Source organism: Schistosoma mansoni, chromosome 6 (genome assembly GCF_000237925.1).
Source record: "Schistosoma mansoni strain Puerto Rico chromosome 6, complete genome".
Taxonomy (NCBI): domain Eukaryota; kingdom Metazoa; phylum Platyhelminthes; class Trematoda; order Strigeidida; family Schistosomatidae; genus Schistosoma; species Schistosoma mansoni.
In genome coordinates, this window is record NC_031500.1 from 7,807,728 (window position 1) to 7,830,485 (window position 22,758).

At 39.5% G+C, this 22,758-nt stretch overlaps 1 protein-coding gene across 1 annotated transcript in view; it reads left to right on the forward strand.

Annotated features, from left to right (window-relative positions):
* Smp_165020 (putative transmembrane 9 superfamily protein member) overlaps positions 1-22,758 on the forward strand; it is a gene marked incomplete at its 3' end in the record, with an annotated part of 93,234 nt that overhangs the window by 68,338 nt on the left and 2,138 nt on the right. Inside the window, exons 16-17 of the mRNA XM_018798146.1 lie at positions 2,603-2,734; positions 18,259-18,445. Coding sequence (XP_018653117.1) covers positions 2,603-2,734; positions 18,259-18,445 — 319 coding nt within the window. The remainder of the gene's footprint in view (positions 1-2,602; positions 2,735-18,258; positions 18,446-22,758) is intronic.

Genomic DNA, 22,758 nt, shown 5'->3' on the forward strand with positions numbered 1-22,758 from the left:
TGGCCTTAATAAATAATTTTATTTTTCATACTCTTTCTTCGTTTATTTTTCTTCATCCCCTATCAATTATTTACTTATATTTTTTCTAATATTCGCTTCCAATTATCTGAACACTTCTTATTACGTAATCTTATAATTTCTATGAATGTTATATCAGAGTCTATATTTTTCTAATCATTGACCTATTTTCCTATTGTGTAACATTGATTCAAGCCTTTTATTATTCTTATCACAACTAGTACACCTGTCATTACACTATCAATTTGTACTTTTCACTTATTATTAATTTTGATTATGTAATCTGTTCCACTGTTATCATTGACTCATAAACTGCCTTGATTGGTTTAATAATTTCGTATATGCATATAAATATTACTGTATATTAGAGTAAAGCCTGATGAGGATCTAATCAGAAACAATATTGTTCGCTTATATATGTTGTTCTAAATCACAATATGGGAATTTTTCAAATTTTCAAATTCTAATCTTCTGAATTCTTCATGTCCGTATCCTTTTTCTCTTTCCAAATTTATTTCACCGTGTTATACCCCTTCAATAACATCTTCAAACCCTTATCTTCCACATAATACTTATACTCTTACTACTTCTACCAATATGGGATTTGAATCGACAACTTCATCTCTGTGCTAATGTGGTATGGCAACTCGAACTGATGTACGTACGTACGAAGTTCTACGTTGTAACTTACTGACTGATATAACCTGATATTCGTTTACATCTGTTCAAGTTGCCGTATATAATTAACACAGTGAGATGAGATTGTCTGGACAGATCACAGAATATTAGAGGTAGTAACATTGTCAGTGGTAATAGAAAAGATTATTAATCGGCGATACGGCTCACGAAATTGTAAATATGTTAAAAAACGTTTTTGTAAATGTAGAATCTTGGGATTTAAGAAAGGGTGAAGAATAAATGCACGCTCATCATGGGAGACGATTTTGGGCCATGTCATTTAAAATCTTTAACCACTGGTTATGGTAATCACGCATACCAAGTAGTATGCACCTACATACACAGCTCATTCCAAACCAATTGTGCACATGGGCTCCAGTATCCTGAGTGAACAAATGGCGTATGAACCAATTATTGGTCACCGGCTACCATGGGACTGCATCTCCTCACGATGTTCCACTGCCTTGTGGATCAGACCTTTAGGTCAAAGGCTCCGGGTGTGTCCCCTATGAAAACCACCTGCTTCAGTTTGGGCACCTGGGCAGTATCATAGCCCTCACACAAATCAAATGAGATTTGTGCGGCGCATATATATCTGGTGCCCCCTATACCAATATATATGTGTTTAAATAAATATAATAAATAATTAGTCACTGTTGTCGTGGTCTGATCCCATCTCTTGGCTTAGTCACCCTTAGCTTTTTCTAGCCTACTTCTATACCGACCATCATCTTGCGTCAAGGTAGTCGGATGGTTGTAAATAATGTGTATCCTACCCATTCCAGTCGATAAAGATCCACTATCTCACCAACCGGTTTGCCATCCTTACCTAATGCTCTGTCTAACTTCAGAATTGCTAACCCGATGGTCCCTAAATACACGAGCAATTGTTCAATGACACCTATTGTTGAGTACTATTAATTTATGAATATCACTTTTCATAGCTAGGAATTTGAACAAAGCGAACTGACACACAGTAAACTCGTTATCTAGTTGGTAGATAAGTATCTCGCCTACACCATAAGTGACGCAAGTTGAAGAAATCCAAACTGGCTTTCTCAATTTGTACTGAGATTTCATCAAATACCACCCTACCAGGGTTGATGAAAAGTCTGTCAGTATTTTCATCCATTTATTTGTTTGGTGCATATTTATTTTGATGTCCATTTCTGCCAATATTTATATGTTCAAATAGATAACCCTCCAAATACTCAGTGTTTCCAAGCAATGTGAATGGGAAATTCACACAAGTTTCCTAAATTTTATTTAAGTTGTAAAGGTCGTATTTTTCTTGTTCAAAGTCTCAAAATTGCGAGTGACATATAAGCAGTGTCTCAATCGAGCGCGCTAACTAGCCAAGTATAATTATTTACTCGTCTCTTCTAATCAGTACAACAAACGAACAAGGTAAATAATTTCGGTTTCCGGAGTTGTGATCTCATCTTATTACCGTCTCTCAGATGCGTACGTATGTCATCATTTTTGAAAGTTGAACGAGGACGTCTAAACTTGTTTTTTTTTTCAATATACGCCTGTATGTTGTTCGTATTAATAGAACTATTTTTCTATAGAGATATTCTAAACACTCTTGTTACGGGTAGTGTTAAGGTCAGGCGAAGGGTTCTTAACATCTATTCAACGTAATATTTTACCTTTCTAATATCGCAAGGAGTTCGTTTCGTCGTAAATATACCTTATAAATTAGAAGACCGATTCGCAAGTTTACATTGTTTGTTAGATAGACACAATCAGTAATTACATTTCTATTCGCGATTACTTTTCCTTAATTAAAATATTCAAATTGATTCGTTATTATCTTATGTAAATTCTAGAAGATTATTCGCTTCCAAAAGATCACTGCTTTCATCGATATTGTTGTTTTTCTTTGTTCGTGTTCTTGTCATAGATTCATTGGTTTTCAATTTTTAATTCATTTATGATGGTATTGTTCCTTGTCGCATTGGTCTGCATGATTTTAATGCGAACATTACGTCGTGACTATGCAAGATATAACAAAGAAGATGGTCTAAGTGATTTGGTAAGTCTCCCCTTACTTTTATGTTTAGTTTAATTGTGGCAAAACAATTAAAAAACTGTTGTTTATTCTCTTCTCAATTTTACATTACATAGAGCTCACAGGTCTTATTGTAAGGCTTTTTGGTTCCTGAATTTTCCAGACGAGGGGTTCGTATTGCTTCTAGTATTTACGCGTTCGCCTATGTAGTTTTATGTGTATCTGGGACCTCACATCAAAAGTATTGGTTCATTTGAAGATTTACTACGGATAGTCAGGGTTAAAGAACTCAGTTTCTTTATCCTTATCCGAATTTTTTTCAGTGTATATCAATTAGTGTCAAGTACAGTTTCATCCATTTTTCTGACAACTATATGTGTATTTTGAGGCTTCGTTATCTTCTGTTGGATTTTTTTTTGTATCTTACTAATTGAAAGTCGATGGCAGTTTGATATTCCTCATAAGGACCTACATTCGACAAATTAAATGACTAAACTGAGAATCCGGTTTCCATTGCGATTTAACAGTCGTCTTGGAGACTCACCAATAGCATAGGAAGTTAGATTCGCTTTTCACAGTAGCCCTTATTGTTCGATTATTCAGTTTGCTTGAAATCTTGTTACATGGACTTTAGTCTTGGACTAATAATCAGTATTTTAGTGCCCCGGGATTTGACTCCAGTTAGATTAGACAAATGATCGTTATTGAATGATTGCTGTCGAAATATAGGTCCTGATTATTCTCATATATTATTATCAACTTAATCCGCGTTAGTGTATAACGAAAATAAAATAAGCCAAATACGAGAATGGATTTTTGAATGCGTATATTTTGTGCATTCATTGGTTTGAACAGGCAGTCAGAGGAGTAAAGTGATAAGAAGAGAGCGAAGCAAAGTGCTGCGCAGTGGAGATGGCGTGTGAGCCAACTCGGTTTAATCAAGCGTTAATCAATATTTATAGTCATACAAAAATAAGATACAAATATGTGATGAGTATGATATATATATATATATATATATATATACGCTCATATAGAAACAGTCAGGGTTGATAAGTGAATAATTAACAAGGTCAAAACGTAACTCAAGAAGAATGAATAGATCAGCCTGTCCAGAAGCTAGAATAAGATGTATGGGCTTAACATAACAACGGACACTACAATATGATACATGTAGACAACTGTGTGCCCATGTTTCAAGCTCCAGTAAATTAGTTGCTTATCTAATAGACGAAGTACATCTGGTATTACTCGTTACAGTGTCCTAAATGATCGTATGTAAGAAAAAGTAGATAGGCTTGAGAAAATGTTTGGTGATAAATAGAAGTCAGTTGAATGTAGGTCCATTTATAGTTCTATAGTTACATTCTACAAACAATCAGAGAGTAATACTGATAACTTAAACATGTGCCCAGAGTCATAGTGATATGTCTTTTGATCGTTCGTTTAATTCTCTTATCAGTTTGTTCATATCGTGGTTTCTAATTACCATTTGATTATATACGATATGGCCTTTCTAAAGTCTATTTGAGTCCGACCGTAGCTGCCACCTTGACGTGGTGGTCGGGCTTGCCTCTCGTAATGACTCAACCGAGCTATATTGGCTGGAACATATGTTCCTGTAGGTTCTACCATGCCAGGCAGGTAGATTAGAGAACCGTAAGACTAAAAGCAGCAACTCAAGGTCTAAGGGCGAAATCGTACTCCTGACTGTAGAGGGTTGTGATAGCAGTAAGGTGTTTGCCTCGGACAACCAGCATCTGCAACGATGCTGCCTCCTTACAAGGAAGGGAGGGGTTGAAAAAGGTCGACCCTAAAATTGTCACGTCCCACCTTACCTCATGGATTTCCGTCCCCGGCGGTAAAGCCCTTTGAAGAATGGAGCTAACACGTCAAAAATCCCCACAAAAAACCGTGCGTGACCGGCCTCGAGGAGATGTCTTTTGGGCTCTGCGGTCACACTCCCAGGTCGTTATAACTAACATTAATCCAACTTCCTTTTCAGGTTCCTCAAGAAATACCCTTCCACGGTGTGGGCGACCGGGAAGTGATATCAGCCCTCATACCCTCAACAACACACGAGACCAAGTTGGTCACATTCAAATCCTTCCTACACTTCCTAATAACTCTCTTATCTCCAAAACTAACCCTTCTCACGTCCCTTTATCACCTCGCACCGCTAGGGCAAGCGATTTGAGCACATGGAACGTTATTCCTGGTCTTCTGAAACCACTCTCTAAACTACAGGTAGGAGATTTTAACGTCCGAACACTGTGCCGAATCGAACAACAGGTTTCCTTAGCTAGGACTCTAAAATCTCGCACCATCGATGTGTGCTGCGTCTCCGAACTGCGGATACAGGATCCGAGTAGCGTCATTCATTTGACCTCACCATATCAAAATAAAGAACCATCTCGATTCACGCTTCGTGTATCTGGAAGCCCTGATGTTGCTCTCCGTGGCCTCGCTGGCGTAGGTATAGCATTGAGTCCTAGGGCAGAACTAGCTGTTTTAGACTGGATCCCAGTAGACAGTTTTTTGTGCGCTGTCCGACTAAACGGAACAGTAAGGACTCAGAAAGATAGGGACACTCGTCGTTGCCTCTTCGTCGTCTCTGCCTACTCTCCCAATGACTGCAGCTCAGATGATATAAAAGATGAGTTTTACGGAAAACTTCCCGACCTTCTCCGAAAGGCTAGGCGCTCTGATGTATTAATAATGGTTGGTGACTTTAATGCTTAAGTAGGTAAACTAAGCGAAAGGGAAAGACACGTGGATGGATCTTATGGTGTCATGGCTGAAAGAACAGATAATGGCGATCGTCTGTTGCAGCTATTATTATCATTATGCTCAGATAACCGCCTGTTTCTAGCAAATACTAACTTTAAGCACAAGGAAAAACATCTTTTGACATGTCGACCCTCGAATTCGTCCCAACGTTGGACCCAACTAGATCACATCGCTCTCAGCCACCGATGGAGGGGCTCGATAGAAGACTTTCGCTCATCCTGGAGCACATGTGTAGATTCAGATCATGATCTAGTGCGAGCACGTATCTGTCTGTGTCTTACTGGACGTAGGAAAGACACTGTAACGATGCCTCTTAGGGTTCTACTTAATGATAGGCAAGCTAAGAATATATTTCAGGACCAACTAGAAATACAGTTAGGCAGCCATGCAAGCTGTGCCCACCCCGAAGCAGCATGGAATGACATCCGAAAAGCTGTGGAAACAGCAGTGATATATGCTAGTACGGTAAACCATAAGATTTGGCGGAGAAACACTGGATCTCAGCAGCACCTACCGCACTGATAGATGCTCGAAAACTTATCCCACCTGGCTCTGAACATAACGAAGAGTGAAGTCAGCTTAAGCGCAGGCTAATAAGATGCCTACGCGATGATCGCAAACAGTAGTGGGTAGCGAAAGCAAGAGAGATGGGAAAGGCAGTGGCAATAGGTAACAGCAGACAACTGTTCAAACTTGTTAAAGAAACCGGTATTAGGAACCCAACTGTTAGCGAAACATTGATAGACGTTCAGACGCCTCACAATCGTAGTATTTTTGGACCTTAGGGCAGCATTGGACTCGGTTGATCGTGAGGTTCTATGGCAGTGTTTGTCAGTGAAAGGAGTAACAAAGAAGTACATTAACCTCATAAAGGCTCTCTACTCGAACACAACTGACCGAGTGAGAGCTTATGGCGAACTGTCATCAGAATTGATTACCTCAGATGGTGTTCGTCAGGGCTGTCCACCCTCTCCATTCTTGTTTAACTTTGTCGTTGACATGCTTTTAGAGATATCACTTTCATCATCTCAATCTCCTGGAGTTAAACTTTTACCGGGAGGCTCACTTGTTGACTTAGAATACGCCGACAACATAGTTTTATTCGGTGAAGACGCTGACAAAATGCAGAGTTTTCTGACCACTATAAGCAACAATGCAGGCATGTTCGGGATGCGATTCTCTCCCTCGAAGTGCAAAATGTTACTTCAGGATTGGGTTGCATCGGCACCCGAACTAATGATAGGGAGTGAAGTAGTTGAGCGTGTCGACCGCTTCACTCATCTTGGGAGTCTCGTCGGCCTTTGTGGTCTGGTGTGTGACGAAATTTCAGTACGGATACAGAAGGCTCGTCTAGCTCGCGCCATTTATGGCGTAGGCGAGATATCCGTCTAGCAACAAAAGGACGGGTTTACTGTACAGCAGTTTGTTCCGTCCTACTTTATGATGGAGTTTTGTTCTCTGAGATGGGTAATTTGGCCGTGGAACTTTCATCGTTCTTCTGAACGACATCATCAGCACAAACTTCGGGTAGAAGTGAAGTGTTTGAATTTCTGCACATGTAGTTCACAGCTTGTCCTGTACACCTCGATTTCGATTGATTCTTGTTGACCTTAAATTTGTCATTGTTTATTTCTGTTTTGGTTGTATCTCTCATTGGTTTGATTTTTTTCCTGTCTCTACATAATTTTCCTGATTGGTTGATAAATTGAATTGATTTCAATGTGCTTGTTTATTGCTGATTGACCTGAATGCCAAGCTTCTAAAAATTCTCTGGTGTTTTTGGCATTGCCTCTATCCAAAATCTCTACATTTTCCCAGTCGAATGTGGCATAAATCCATGGAGTCACTGACAAGTGGACTGAGCCATTTTGGTAGGTGTAGACTACTTATACTTTTACAGGCTGTACCACTATGGGATTTTAATCGACAACTGCATCTCTGTGTTAATGTGGTATGGCAACCCGAATTGAAGTACATACATACGAAGATCTAGGTTGTGACTGACTGAATGAGTCTATTTGAGCATATTTCTAGATTAAGAAGTCATAGTTATTGCGTTTCCATCACCACTACGGTATGTTTGACTTATGCTAATACTCGATATAATTTTCTCTATCTATCAATACAAGGTTAAAATGACATCATAAATATAACATTATGTATTATCAGAAGTCTTTCAGCTAACCAACACTATTTGACTAGTTTAACTTTTTTGAGTTTTCTCGATGACTGAACATCCGTTTTGAAATTATTTCTGATACGTATAAAGCCTTCTGATATGGTGAGCCAATCAGAAGTAACCAAATGAGGCCAATCGATGGCGATCAGTGACTTAAAGGACATGTGTATGTCATTGGCTGAGAGATGGTATATATATATATATATATATATATATATATATATAATTATTTGTGCCTTTTATTCAGTAGCCCAATATAATTTTTCGCCCAACTAATCATTTGGAAGGTTAGCGCGTTTCATATCGTGTAATTATGTTAAATTTCGGACACCGCCCGTCACGGCACTCAACATTAAAATACTCATGAATGCCCATTTTCGGGACATAAGCGTTTCTTTTTCTTCATTATAGAGGAAAAGAACGTAAGGAAATTCATTAATTTTTATTTTGCATAAGATATATAGATTTATAAAGACGGTTAAAAATAAGTAGCCGAATTTCTTGTTAATTTTCAAGGATCGCGAATTGGGCGATGAATACGGTTGGAAACAGGTGCATGGGGATGTTTTCCGCTCACCTCCTCATTCATCGTTATTAGCTAGTTTGGTTGGAACAGGGATTCATATTGCCGTGGTCTCATCCATAGTATTATTCTTGGCACTAACTAATAAATTATACGCTGAACGTGGAAGTTTCATTTCTACTGCCATATTTGTTTTTGCTTCTACTTCACCGATAAATGGATTGGTTGGTGGCAGTCTATATGCACGTATGTCTGGTAAGTCACTTGTTTATGTTGTTATTTTTTAATTACGCCATGCATAAAAATTAAGATGTTATCATTGCCAACCGTTTTCATTTTCTAATGGTAGTATCGTGAATCTTAAGTGAATTAATGAAACTTCGATTAGATGGTTTTTAGTGTGTTTCTTTTTCACTGACTTAAAGCACATTTATCACTTGGGTGGAATGTTACAATGACTGAATACCTAAGGTTGACTTTATATAGAAAACTCACAATGTGATAAACCTTTTAAATGTTTTATATCCTACGAATATACCTAACAGCGAAAGAATACGGAATTCAACGTGACTGGTGACTAGAAAAAATTTATGTAATACTGTAATTGCAACTGGTAGTCTCTCTATAAAATTTAATGCCTGTTTCCTTGATACATCTGAAAAATTTATTGTCTCCGCTTCTAGCTGCTACCTTGATATGGTGGTTGGGCTTGAATACCATGATAACCCTTTCGAAATATATTGGCCGGAACACTTATTAACTCTACTGTGTCAGGCACAACTGTTAAAAAACGGTAAGATTACGAACAACAAACTCGTGGTTTGTGAGCAAAGTCGTACTGCCAACTGTATGGGTGTCTAATAATGTTTCCCTGAGACCACCAGCATCTGCAGTGTTTCTGCAACCTAACAACGAAAGGAAGGAGTTATGGAAGTTCTGTCCTGAAAACACCACACCACACGTAGCCACACGGATTTTCATCTCTGGCAGTGGGGTTCTTTTAAATTAACTAACATTTGAGGAACTCCTCATGAAAAGTCCGTGTGTGACTAACCTCAAGCAGTGATCTCCTGAGGTCTGTGACCGTGCCCATAGATTGCTGAAACCAACACCATTCCAGTTTTCTTGTCAGGTACATAAAGATGAACCATTCTTCCACGCAGTGGAAAACTGTGAATCAGTGATCGTCTTCGCACTTCTAACAGATCAAAAGATCATTTTTTCTGAAATCGCTCTTCAAGCTACGTGTTGGGTCTTTTTATGTCTGAATTTTATGTCAATTTGGACAACAAGCATCACTGGCTAAGACATTAGAATCTAGTCTCATCGATATATTCTATCTCCGGAATGCATACAGGATCACATTTTGGCAATTCACGTGAACTCGCCTAGGCAATATGGAGAGTCCACACCACATACTCTTCGTTTATCTACAGGCAAGACGTCAACTTCTCGTGATCTTGTCGGTCTAGGTCTAACACTAGTTCTAAAAGCAGGACAGAGATTTCTTGACTAGATTCCTATCGATGGCCGCTTGTATGCTGCCAGTCTCAGTAGGGCGATGAGAACTGAGAGAGGCTGTCTTAACACCTTCACTGACTGTAGCACGAATAAAGTGCGAAATGACTTCCAGAGGACACTGGGATCTCCAGAAAGTCAGACGTTCAAGTGTATTAAACGTAGCTACCAATCTTAGGTGACCACTCCCCGACCCTTTGACCTAAAGGTCTAATCCAGCGGAGCAGCGTTAGTAGATATCCCATGGTAGCCGCCGACCAACAATAGGTTTATACTCCATTTGTTCCCTCAGGATCCTGGAGCCTGTAGTGCCGTGCTTCAATAATAGTTCACTTCGATAACCATTATTATACCAATCTTAACGGTGTATAAAATCAGAAGGCAAAAGAAAGTGGCAACTACATTTTTATTGATGAATGATGCAGAGCAGAAAGTTGTAAGCACATGAGCAAATGTAAGCGAGCGAAGCAAAGATGATGCATAGTGGAGATGGCTGGGAAACCAACTCGAGAGCGAAGCGAAAACAACGCGTATTGGAGATGGCTGGGAAGCCAACTCATTTTAAGCAAGCGTTAATCAGCATTTATAGTCAGACAAAAATGAACGACAGACATGCGATGAATAAGATACGAAATGTGCATGCACATACGCTCATATAAAATGGTAGTCAAGGTTAATAAGCGAATAATTAGCAAGATCAAAATATGACTCATAATATATAGGTGAATTAGCTTGGCCAAAAGCTGGAATAAAGTATATGGGCTTAACATAACAACCGATACTACAAGCCCATGTACACCATTAGTTTGGAACCAGGGTTTTACAACCCCCCTAGTTGGGATCCTCCATATCCACCAACCCGATTAAAGCTCCGCTTTTCGTCCTCTCAATTTCGTAAACAACACCCCCGACAAGAGAAGGCAGTGAGTAGGGCTTCCCTGGCAGTTGTTGTATGCACGGGGCCATGCGAGAACGTTTCGAGAGGGAGAGCTGACTCTCCCCACCCTCGGCAATACCTAAGCATTTGGGGGCAATGTTTGTGTTAGCGATAAGGTACCACTTAAGGGTGGCAAATCAATCAGTAAGGTAGTGAATCTTCAAATGAAGTGGTTGGGATATGTATTACGTATACGCAATCATGTTTGTTAGTGTAGGAATAGGCTGGAAGGAAGGTAAGAGGGGCGAAACCTTGACATAACATTAATCCATAAAGTTACTGACTTCTGGACAGCGGCGAATGTAGGTTCAGACTACCTGGTTGAGGTCTAGGTGATTATCGTAACTAATGACTAGTAACTTCTGGTGACATGGTTTAGAACCATTCGTAATGAAGCGAGCACATCCACTCGTTGTTCTTCCTTGGATTATGAGTCCTGAAATTTTCTTGACTCTTTAATACCGAATCTTTCCTAGTACTACTGATATTGTTACTATTTCTGCTACTCTGGAATTCGTCTTTATAATTTTATGTCTCTGTACTAATGGGCTGTGGCAACTTGAACCGATGCACTTATTTACCACATTTTACGTTGCATGTGGCTGACTGAATTGTCTGCGTCGAATTGACTGCTTCGTTAGGGTGAAATTGCGACTATTGTTCCAATGTCCGCTTGTCACAGTAAGTATACTTAATTGGATGGGCTGGCAGTGGATCCAGATGTTATCTATAAGGTCCGCAAAATAACTATGAATTACTTTTGTATAGAGCTTAGGTGGTGTGGCTGGATGTGGCCCAGATGTAGTCATCATTAATATTCCTTTAAGGTCAGGGTTTTAATCACATTTCATACTTTTCATTTATTATTTTTGTACTCTGTTTTTTATATTTTATATGCAATTGATATTACTTCTATTTATTTCGTAATCTTGAGTCCACCCTGGTAATCCTTAAGTCATTCTATGGCCTAGGATAACGCGACAATTTCTTATTCTTTCTATAAGACGTAAAATGTTTCTCTCCCTTTTGTTACCTTTTCTACTTGAACTTTCATTCAATCGACCTTTATTATTTTCTTATAAAATGCCTTGACAAGTATGTGTGTGACTAGATTGTTCGAAATATATAGCCCAAATGCATCATATTATTCAGATCAACTCCGTCTTCTAATTGTTCTATCGAAATTTATAAAGGGGACTAATTGCTTTAAATTTCTATTTATGTTAAGATCTTTTGTTGGAATTATTTGAGCAATGGGAAGTTGGTTTGATAAACATTCGTGTCAGATCGTTTGTTGGTAGTGAATGACCGACTGTCGTGACAACATGAATCACTGAGATGTCAGACAGGGAATGTCAGTTGCAGTTTATGAGGGTAGCTACTTTAAAAGTGTTCGTTCTTATCATAAGTGTTGATTTTTGCTTGCACGCACGGAAGAATTTCCAACCTTAGTTTCCATGTAGTTGAACCAAATGCTAACTAAACTATTTTCGTACTAAAAAATTTAACACAATTCAGTCATACCAAATTATGTGTTGAATTTTATTAATTGCTGCATTTTTGATGAGTTATTCTAATTGTATGGCCTTATTTTCAGTATGATGTTGCAGAAGAAGTGGTTCTATGGATGAACACCATTGGACCATACCATAATCGTCAAGAAACTTACGGATACTATACCTTCCCGTTTTGTCCAGTCAGGACAGCTGACAGAGGCCTTGTACGTGAGAACTGGTTTTACGCAAGGCTGCTAACTCTCCCTTTTTCTATTGTTCTGGTGGTTGGCTGTTTTATGGAGACCTCTACATCTGAGGGAAAGCATGGAATATAATATACGAGTTGGACGCAACTAGACGATTGAGACTTTACAGACGACTTCGTTCTTTTATCCCTTACTTCTCAACAAATACGGGCCATGACAACTTGTGTAGCAACAGGCTGTTCAGCAGTGATCTTCAACATACACAAGGGAGGAGGAAGCGAGATCCTCAAATACAACGCGGAGAGAACCAACTTAGTCACATTTGATGGAGAAACTCTGGAAGAGGTGGAGATTCTCACGTACTTTGTAAGCATCATCGCTGAACGTAGAGGATCTGGTGCAGATTTAAAGTCAAGGTTTGGAAAAATAAGGGCCGCATTCCCACAGGTGAAGTACATATGGAACTCGAAACAACTGTCAATCAATATCAAAGTGAGAATCTTCAATACGAACGTCAAAACAGTTCTACTCTACTGAGACGTGGAAAACTACCACAACCATCACCAAAAGTGCACAAGTTTTTCTAAACAATTGTCTACGCAAGCTACCCAATATCTGTTGTCTGAGTACCATCACCAACAGACTACTGTAAAAGTTAACAAATCAGGCTCGAAGAAATTAGGAAGAGGTGTTGGTAGTGGATTGTACGTACGTTGCAGAAATCATCAAAATACGTCACGAAGCAACACTAACTTGGAATCCTGAAGGGAAATGTAAATGAGAAAGACGAAGGAACACACTGCATAACAAATTGGAAGCAGACATCAAAAGGATGATTGGCTACTTGGGGATATTTGGTAAGGATCACCAGAGACAGAGTTGGATTGAGAATGCTAGTGGGCGGTCTATGGTCTTCTACAAACGGTAACGGGCGTGAGTAAGTGACTTTACGCACAAGCAAAATCATCGTCTGACGTGGCGACCCATATAATCGACTCAACGATGAACTCAAATAGCCCACATTGCCGTCAGTCGTCGTTAAAGGGGCTCGATACAAGACTATCACCCATTCTGGAGCATGCATTGTCTGCGTCTTACAGTACATGGAAAGGCGTCAACTAGAAAACCACTTAACGTTCAATTTGATGATGCAAAAGTCAAGAATATACTTCAGGAAGGAGTTAGGCAACCATGAAAGTGATATCCACCCCAAGGTAGCTTGGCACTATATCTAAAAAGCGATGAAAATAGCAGTGATATCTCCCAGTAACTGAAACCAAAAGGATTAGGAAAGTCAATCGACTTCATCGACGTTCGAACTGGTGGATGCTCGGAAATTCATCCTATCTGTCCTTGAACATAATGAGGAGCGTATGGAGCTTAAACGTATGCTGATAAGAAGGCCATGTAATGATCGTAGGCGGTGGTGAGTAGCGAAAGCGATGGACAAAGCAGTAGCGATAGGTGACACTATCAAGCAGATGGGTACTAAAATCTAGCTGATAGTGAAACTATCGCGGAAACTGATGATACTATTACTCACTCTCAATCCACGAGGTTGGGTCGATGAACATAACCCTTCCAGAAACAGTTTAAGCCTCATTTCAGTTACCCCTTAATCTTAACAACCTTACTTGAAGATTGACGTAAGTCATCCAACTCCTAGTGAGGTTGAAAAGGCTGTAAGTAATCTGAATCGAGGGAGAGGAGCAAAGCGTGATGGACAAGCTTTTGAGATTTTTAGGGATGGTGGTCCAATCTTAGCGGTTAGACTAGCTGGAATCTCAGCTAAACTCTGAGAATTTGACGTAATGCCATCTGGCTGGTCTCGATCTCTGATCGTCTTAGTCTATAAGAAAGGACAAAAATCCTCTTGTGACAATCACAGAGAAACCAGTTTGACTGGTATAGTGTCTGAAATATAATTCTCAATAGTACTTCGAAGTCTAATCAGAGCTCATGAGGAGAAAGTCCGAGAAAACAAGGGTGGTTTCAGACCTGGAAATAGATGTATAGACCAAATATTCACAGTCCATCTGGTCGTGGTACACAGACATATCTTTCGATGTCCGACTACAGTCGTGTCCTTTGACATTGAGTCGACGTTCAACCCCGTTGATCGTGAGGTTTTGTGGTGGTGTCTGTCATTGAAAGACGTACCAAGAAAGTACACTAACCCTTTGGAAGCTCTACTTGAACAGTTTTGTATTGGCCGAGTCGGCGTTTGCGAAGAACTTTCGTCGGGATTGGTTACTGCAAGTGGTGTTCGTCAGGGTTGTCCAACTTACCCATTTTTATTTAATTTTGTCATAGACATGCTTTGGGAATAACACTTCCATCGTCTGACTTTCCGGGGATAGATCTTCTACCAGATGATGTAGTTCCGTTTTATGAAGACGCTGACAAACTAGTCTTTTTGCCACCTGAAGCAACAACGCAAGCATCTTTGGCGTGAGGTTCTCCCCATCCAAATGCAAAATGTCACTCCGAGAATTATTTCTCGCGGCTCCTGAATTAATCATAGGGAGTGAGGTAGTTGAGCGCATCGACCGCTTCACTTAAAAGTCTCACCGGTTCTTTTCAGAGACCTTATTGGCATGGTTAAGTGAAACGTTATCATTCAAGAATTTGTGGTATTTGTACTAACTGATGACTTCTTCGTATTTGACTCTGGGCTTATTACGAATCCCAAATATATCACGCTGATTTGTGCTGATCTAGTTTGATTTGTCCAAAACTAGGCTATTTTGGGAATTCTTAGTCAGCACATCAATTCGACTACTTCTAACCATTATAGAATATCACTCACATGTGAAGCTATTTATCAAGATATACATACTACGTGACAACAAAAGGAAGGATACAAATTACTCTTTATATCATGTCACTGTTTACAATAGGTAGCAAAATACAGTTCGTTACGTTTGACAGGAAACAATCTAGAATCAATAAAAACCATGAGTGAGGAGAAGAAAAAATCAGAAACTATAACGAAACGTAATTATAATTAATGGTAATGTAAGAGTAAGAACTCAATTCCTCAAACACAAATGAAGTATTGGCGTGTGTTTATATGAACAATGCTAATTTAAGAAATAAAATATTGACCATAGATGAAAATTTCAAAACAACTTACACCAGAAACGAAGAAGCACAGAATAGTGGAACAAAACATACACAAAGAACAGAAGGTGAAGAAGGGGAAAACGTTGACAATAATCACAGCTTAAGTATTTCATACGAAAACAAAGAGTAACAATGTATGGACGTGTTTAGGCATTTCAATCCACCTTGACAATCGAGTATATTTTACGAACGAATCTATTAGCAGCGATGTATCCAACTGAACCTTGAAAAAGAGAAAGAGAAGTGTTTAAGTTCTCATGCACAGCTGGTTACATTAGAAAGTAAACATATGCAAAGACGGATTGGCATTTTTATCTCTCTCTCTCTCTCTCTATATATATATATATATATGGAATTGAAAAGGTCACAACTAATTTGAGGCTGGTCAGAGTAGCAGGATCTAGAGTCCTATAAGAATGATGGATTAGTTTACCATTCGACGATGTCCCCAGTTTACAAAAAAGAACGGAAGTTCCATTGCGGTAACAACAGAAGAATTGTTTTGAGCAATGTAGCGTCTAAAACACTAGCCCCAATAGTCATTCGACGCATAATGAGGGCTCGTGAGCTCGAAAATCGAAAAACCAGGCTGGTTTGAGATCTTTTTGTGGGCGTGTAGATCAAATGTCCTTTTCTGTTCACATTTTCTAGACTCTACTTTCTGACTAACTGACCGACTGATAAATTTTATATCTGACTGTATTTGGGCTCAGTAGGGTTAGGTTCTGGGTGCATGTACTATTGATTTTGATTTTACATATGGAAAACGTTATTTGATAACTGGACCAATATCATAATTAGAAGTATCAGCGGATTCAGTTATATCCAGTTTAGGATTATAGTACATCAATAGTAAATTAGTGGATAAAAATCTTTATATTTTATCAAAGGAATTTCGATTCTCCGTGGATAATCCATTCGTCGAATTTACAAAATACTATACTATTATAATCATATCACAAAGTGACTCTAGGTTAGTTAAATATGAAGGTGCCAGTATTTGTTTGGTAAGACTTATGTAATTTGGATTCTCTTGATGATCATTTTTATGAAAAATAAATCGAGGATACTTAACAGACTAAAAGAAAAAATCACATTCGTGTTTTTGCAATTTAAAACCAGATTAAGGTATTCTTATGTATAACTTCTTTTTTATTAGCAGCGAGGTCAAATGAATTATTTATTCATCGGAAATGTAACTAATGACAATAAAATATCATCCAGATAAGCTGCAACATAATACAATATCCACCATATAATTCAATGAATAAATCTTTTGGTAATGCTGTTAGCTAAAATTGAGTTCGAAAACCATCGTATAAACCAAAAATATATATATGTTTATCTCAATCAATTGCCCCCAAATGCCCTGGTACGGCCGACAGTGGGGGAGGCCATTCTCCCTCTCGAAATACTCTTATACGGCCACGCGTATACAGTCTCTGTCAGGGAAGTCCTACTCACCGCCCTTTCTTAGCATTACTGTTGTTTATGAAGTTGAGAGGACGAAAAGCGAATGTTCGGCGCTTTAACCGGGTCGGTGGAAACCAAGAACCGGAGAGTTGGAAAACCCTAATTTCAAACCAATGGTGCACATGGGCTCCAGTATCCTGAGGGAACAAATGGCGTATGAATCAATCGTTGATCACCGGCTACCATGGTACTGCATCTCCTCACGATGCTCCATGCCTTATGGGTCAAACCTTCGGGTCAAAGACTTGGGGTGTGCCCTCTAAGAAAACCACTTGCTTCGGTCTGAGCAGCCGGGCGGTAGCACATCCCTCACACAAATTTAATGGCAATTACTTCACGAAATACAAAACTCGCTCCACTTAGAATTCAGGCGATTCTCATTCACTTGATAACACTCACTTTTATTATTATTACTAGTATTATTATTTATTTATATACTACCTCACTTCCTTTATTACCACTTCATGTACTCCTATTTTTCAACTTAAACAACAGGTCATCCATAGTGAAAACTTTGTTCTATCTAAACGATCTCCAGTCACTGTCTGGTCGAAAGTGAATGCTTCCACCGAATACTGAACCAGTCATTTTGAAACCACATAGACCATTCAAACTGTCTTCCTTCAGCATTCGAACACTAATGCAGATCGGACAACAGATAGGGCTGGCTATGTCTTTGGAAAGTCTTAATGTTGACGTTTGTTGTCTATCCGAGACCCGTATTCAAGACTCTAGTGAAGTACTACAAACTTGCTCTCCATCTGTCGATTCGAAAAGCTTGTTTCACGTACGTTTATACGGGGACCCTGTGGCATCTTCGTCTCGTCTTGCTGGAGTTGGTGTCGCACTAAGCGCTAGAGCTGAGGCAGCACTAATCGATTGGATATCCATTAACAGCCGGTTAAGTGCTGTTAGATTAAAAAGTTCCATCATAGTGAGGAGAAATCGGCGTGAGAAACGATGTCTTTTCGTCATCTCCGCCTATGCCCCGACAGATTGCATCCTGGATGCAACCAAGGATGAATTCTATCACCAGTTAACTGTTCTTATCCAGAAAGCGCGCTCGACAGATATTGTAGTACTAACCGGAGACTTAAATTCACAGGTCGGGCGTTTAGGCACAGAGGAGAGTCGTCTAGGTGGCCGATAGGGACTTGTTGGTCTCAAGACAGATAACGGGGACCATCTACTGCAACTGTGCACAGACCACAACCCGTTTCTGGCTAGCACTAACTTTCGGCACAGTCATTGCCGATGTGCCACCTGGCGTCCTCCCACTGCATCTCAAGCCTGGACTCAGATTGATCACATTGCGATCAGCTACCGCTGGCGTGGTTGTGTACAAGACTGCTGCTCCTTTTGGAGTACCTATCTGAACTCTGATCATGCCCTGGTCTGCACCAATCTTACCTTACTTTTCAGTGGCCAACGAATTGACCGTCATCAAAGGATTGATGTTAGTAAATTGGTTACAACTTCTGTTGCAAGTAAGTACCATCCCACCATCCCACCGAAAAGTATGGATGAGCATTGGTTACAACTGCATGACGCCATGAAAATGGCGAGTAAAGTCGCTTGTGGCTTCGCGAAACGTTCCCCTTGTAAGCACTGGGTTTCTTCTGGCTCCTAACAACTCATCAAAGCCCGTAGGTCTACTCCGAGTGACTATGAGTATGACAACGAAATTGGGCAAACCTTGCGTAAGAGAAGTCGGGTGTTCGTTCAATTTGGATTATCTGGATGAGACTTTAACTTGGTCCAGACAGACAAATTTACTGTATTGATATGTCATTTTAGTATCACCTGTTGCTTGAAATCAATCTTTCCATCTATTTTATAGCTCTTGAATATAGTTTTAGAAAGATACGGCTTTTTCAACTTTAGTCTTTTTCCTTTCCTATGTTCTAGTAGTTCCATATCTAGTTATGAACTTTTGAAGATAACCGTTGCTGCGTGAACAACGTTCAAGCGCGAGTAATTTGTCTTCATTTCTACCATTAGTATATAGACGGTGTATACGTTTGAATAGTGTTCTGACCAAAACTCTTTTGTAGCTTATTGAACAATAGCAATTGAAGTATGAGCATAACCGGTTCCAAATTTTTTTTGGTCAACATGTCTTTCCGACTGGTCATTTGTATCACTTTTATTCTCGAAACCTAAAAAAAGTGAAACATGTCTGGTTCATATTCCATTGTAAATCTAATGTTAGGGTTAAAATGTTGTAATAAACAAAAAGTATGATGCTAGTTATTACTTGACGATTTCATCACCATCTGTTCTGGTTTTGTGACTAAGGTAGCCGTCATCATTGGGCACAGTAGTTGATTCATAGTGGCCTCAACAATTTGACGTTATGGGATATTGTCGAATTGAAATCGAGCGTCTTTGATGCACATGAGTGGAAGTTAATTGAATTCATCTTTCGGTAAAGGAAGTTGTTCAACATGTTAACTAGGATGAGAAGTTCTATTTACTTTCGGAACTATCACAATCGGAGTTTTCCTTAATGAGTAGGTGACTGGTTGCGTAAAACCGAGCTTTCATAACCAATCCAGCCATTGATGAACTTTCTCAATTGGAAAATATTGCACTTGTGTTTTTGAAGAAATATCAAATCTTGCCGCAAATATATTTTTTCTCTCAATTGTGTAAAGAAACCGGCATTAGGAACCCAACTATTAGCGAAACTATCGCAGACAAAGATGGGCATATCATTCATTCTCAATCCAGGAGATTGAATCGATGGGCAGAACACTTTAGGGATCAGTTCAACTGGCCTTCAGTCACACTTCAGTTACCCACGATCCCCAGTCGTCCTGAATGGCAAATTGAGGTAAGTCCTCCAACTCTCTACGAGGTTGAAAAAGCTATAGGAAATCTAAAGCGAGGGAGAGCCGCAGGTCCTGACAGGTTTACCCCTGAGATTTTTAAGGATGGTGGTCCAGTACTAGCAACGAGATTGACTGAGGTCTTAGGTAGAATCTGGGAACTGGACGTAATTCCATCTGACTGGTCCCAATCACTGATTGTGCCAGTCTATAAGAAAGGACAAAAGTCCTCCTGTGACAATCACAGATGGATCAGTTTGACTAATATAGTGTCTAAAATATTAGCTTCAATAATACTTGGACGCCTAACCAAAGCTCGTGAAGAGCAGACTAGAGAAAACCAGGCTGGTTTCCGACCTGGACGTGGTTGCATAGACCAGATATTCACTCTACGTCAGGTCCTAGAACATAGACATACATTCAGACGTCCCACAATAGTAGTATTTCTTGACCTTAAGGCGGCATTTGACTCCGTTGATCGTGAGGTTCTATGGCAGTGTTTGTCAGTGAAAGGAGTAACAAAGAAGTACATTAACCTCATAAAGGCTCTTTACTCGAACACAACTGGTCGAGTTGGAGCTTATGGCGAACTGTCATCAGAATTGGTCACCTCAAGTGGTGTTCGTCAGGGCTGTCCACTCTCCCCATTCTTGTTTAACTTTGTCGTTGACATGCTTTTAGAGATATCACTTTCATCATCTCAATCTCCTGGAGTTAAACTTTTACCGGGAGGCTCACTTGTTGACTTAGAATACGCCGACAACATAGTTTTATTCGGTGAAGACGCTGACAAAATGCAGAGTCTTCTGACCACTATAAACAACAATGCAGGCATGTTCGGGATGCGATTCTCTCCCTCGAAGTGCAAAATGTTACTTCAGGATTGGGTTGCATCGGCACCCGAACTAATGATAGGGAGTGAAGTAGTTGAGCGTGTCGACCGCTTCACTCATCTTGGGAGTCTCGTCGGCCTTTGTGGTCTGGTGTGTGACGAAATTTCAGTACGGATACAGAAGGCTCGTCTAGCTCGCGCCATTTATGGCGTAGGCGAGATATCCGTCTAGCAACAAAAGGACGGGTTTACTGTACAGCAGTTTGTTCCGTCCTACTTTATGGCAGTGAAACATGGCCGATAAGAGTAGAGGATATTCGTAGGCTACTAGTGTTCGATCATAGGTGTCTTTGACTCATTGCTCGTATATTCTGGGACCACCGGGTAAGTAATGCAGTTGTTAGGAAACGGGTACTAGGTAAGGATGGCAAGTCGATTGATGAAGTACTGAAACTTCATCAGTTGAGATGGCTGGGACATGTGTTACGTATGCCCAACCACCGACTGCCCTGACGTGCAATGCTTTATGGTGTAGGAGTAGGTTGGAAGAAAGCTAGGGGCGGCCAGACCAAAACATGGCATAAATCCATGAAGTCGCTGACAAGTGGACTGGGCCATGTTGGTACGTGTAGACTACCTGGTTGGGATTCGAGAGATGATAGTAACCGATGGTTAGAGACCTTGAATGACATGGCTCAAAATCGTTTGCAATGGCGAAGGTGCATCCACTCTTTGTGTTCTACCAAATTCGCTTGGCCTTAATAAATAATTTTATTTTCCATACTCTTTCTTCGTTTATTTTTCTTCATCCCCTATCAATTATTTACTTATAATTTTTCTAATATTCGCTTCCAATTATCTGAACACTTCTTATTACGTAATCTTATAATTTCTATGAATGTTATTTCAGAGTCTATATTTTTCTAATCATTGACCTATTTTCCTATTGTGTAACATTGATTCAAGCCTTTTATTATTCTTATCACAACTAGTACACCTGTCATTACACTATCAATTTGTACTTTTCACTTATTATTAATTTTGATTATGTAATCTGTTCCACTGTTATCATTGACTCATAAACTGCCTTGATTGGTTTAATAATTTCGTATATGCATATAAATATTACTGTATATTAGAGTAAAGCCTGATGAGGATCTAATCAGAAACAATATTGTTCGCTTATATATGTTGTTCTAAATCACAATATGGGAATTTTTCAAATTTTCAAATTCTAATCTTCTGAATTCTTCATGTCCGTATCCTTTTTCTCTTTCCAAATTTATTTCACCGTGTTATACCCCTTCAATAACATCTTCAAACCCTTATCTTCCACATAATACTTATACTCTTACTACTTCTACCAATATGGGATTTGAATCGACAACTTCATCTCTGTGCTAATGTGGTATGGCAACTCGAACTGATGTACGTACGTACGAAGTTCTACGTTGTAACTTACTGACTGATATAACCTGATATTCGTTTACATCTGTTCAAGTTGCCGTATATAATTAACACAGTGAGATGAGATTGTCTGGACAGATCACAGAATATTAGAGGTAGTAACATTGTCAGTGGTAATAGAAAAGATTATTAATCGGCGATACGGCTCACGAAATTGTAAATATGTTAAAAAACGTTTTTGTAAATGTAGAATCTTGGGATTTAAGAAAGGGTGAAGAATAAATGCACGCTCATCATGGGAGACGATTTTGGGCCATGTCATTTAAAATCTTTAACCACTGGTTATGGTAATCACGCATACCAAGTAGTATGCACCTACATACACAGCTCATTCCAAACCAATTGTGCACATGGGCTCCAGTATCCTGAGTGAACAAATGGCGTATGAACCAATTATTGGTCACCGGCTACCATGGGACTGCATCTCCTCACGATGTTCCACTGCCTTGTGGATCAGACCTTTAGGTCAAAGGCTCCGGGTGTGTCCCCTATGAAAACCACCTGGCTTCAGTTTGGGCACCTGCCGCAGTATCATAGCCCTCACACAAATCAAATGAGATTTGTGCGGCGCATATATATCTGGTGCCCCCTATACAATATATATGTGTTTAAATAAATATAATAGATAATTAGTCACTGGTTGTCGTGGTCTGATCCCATCTCTTGGCTT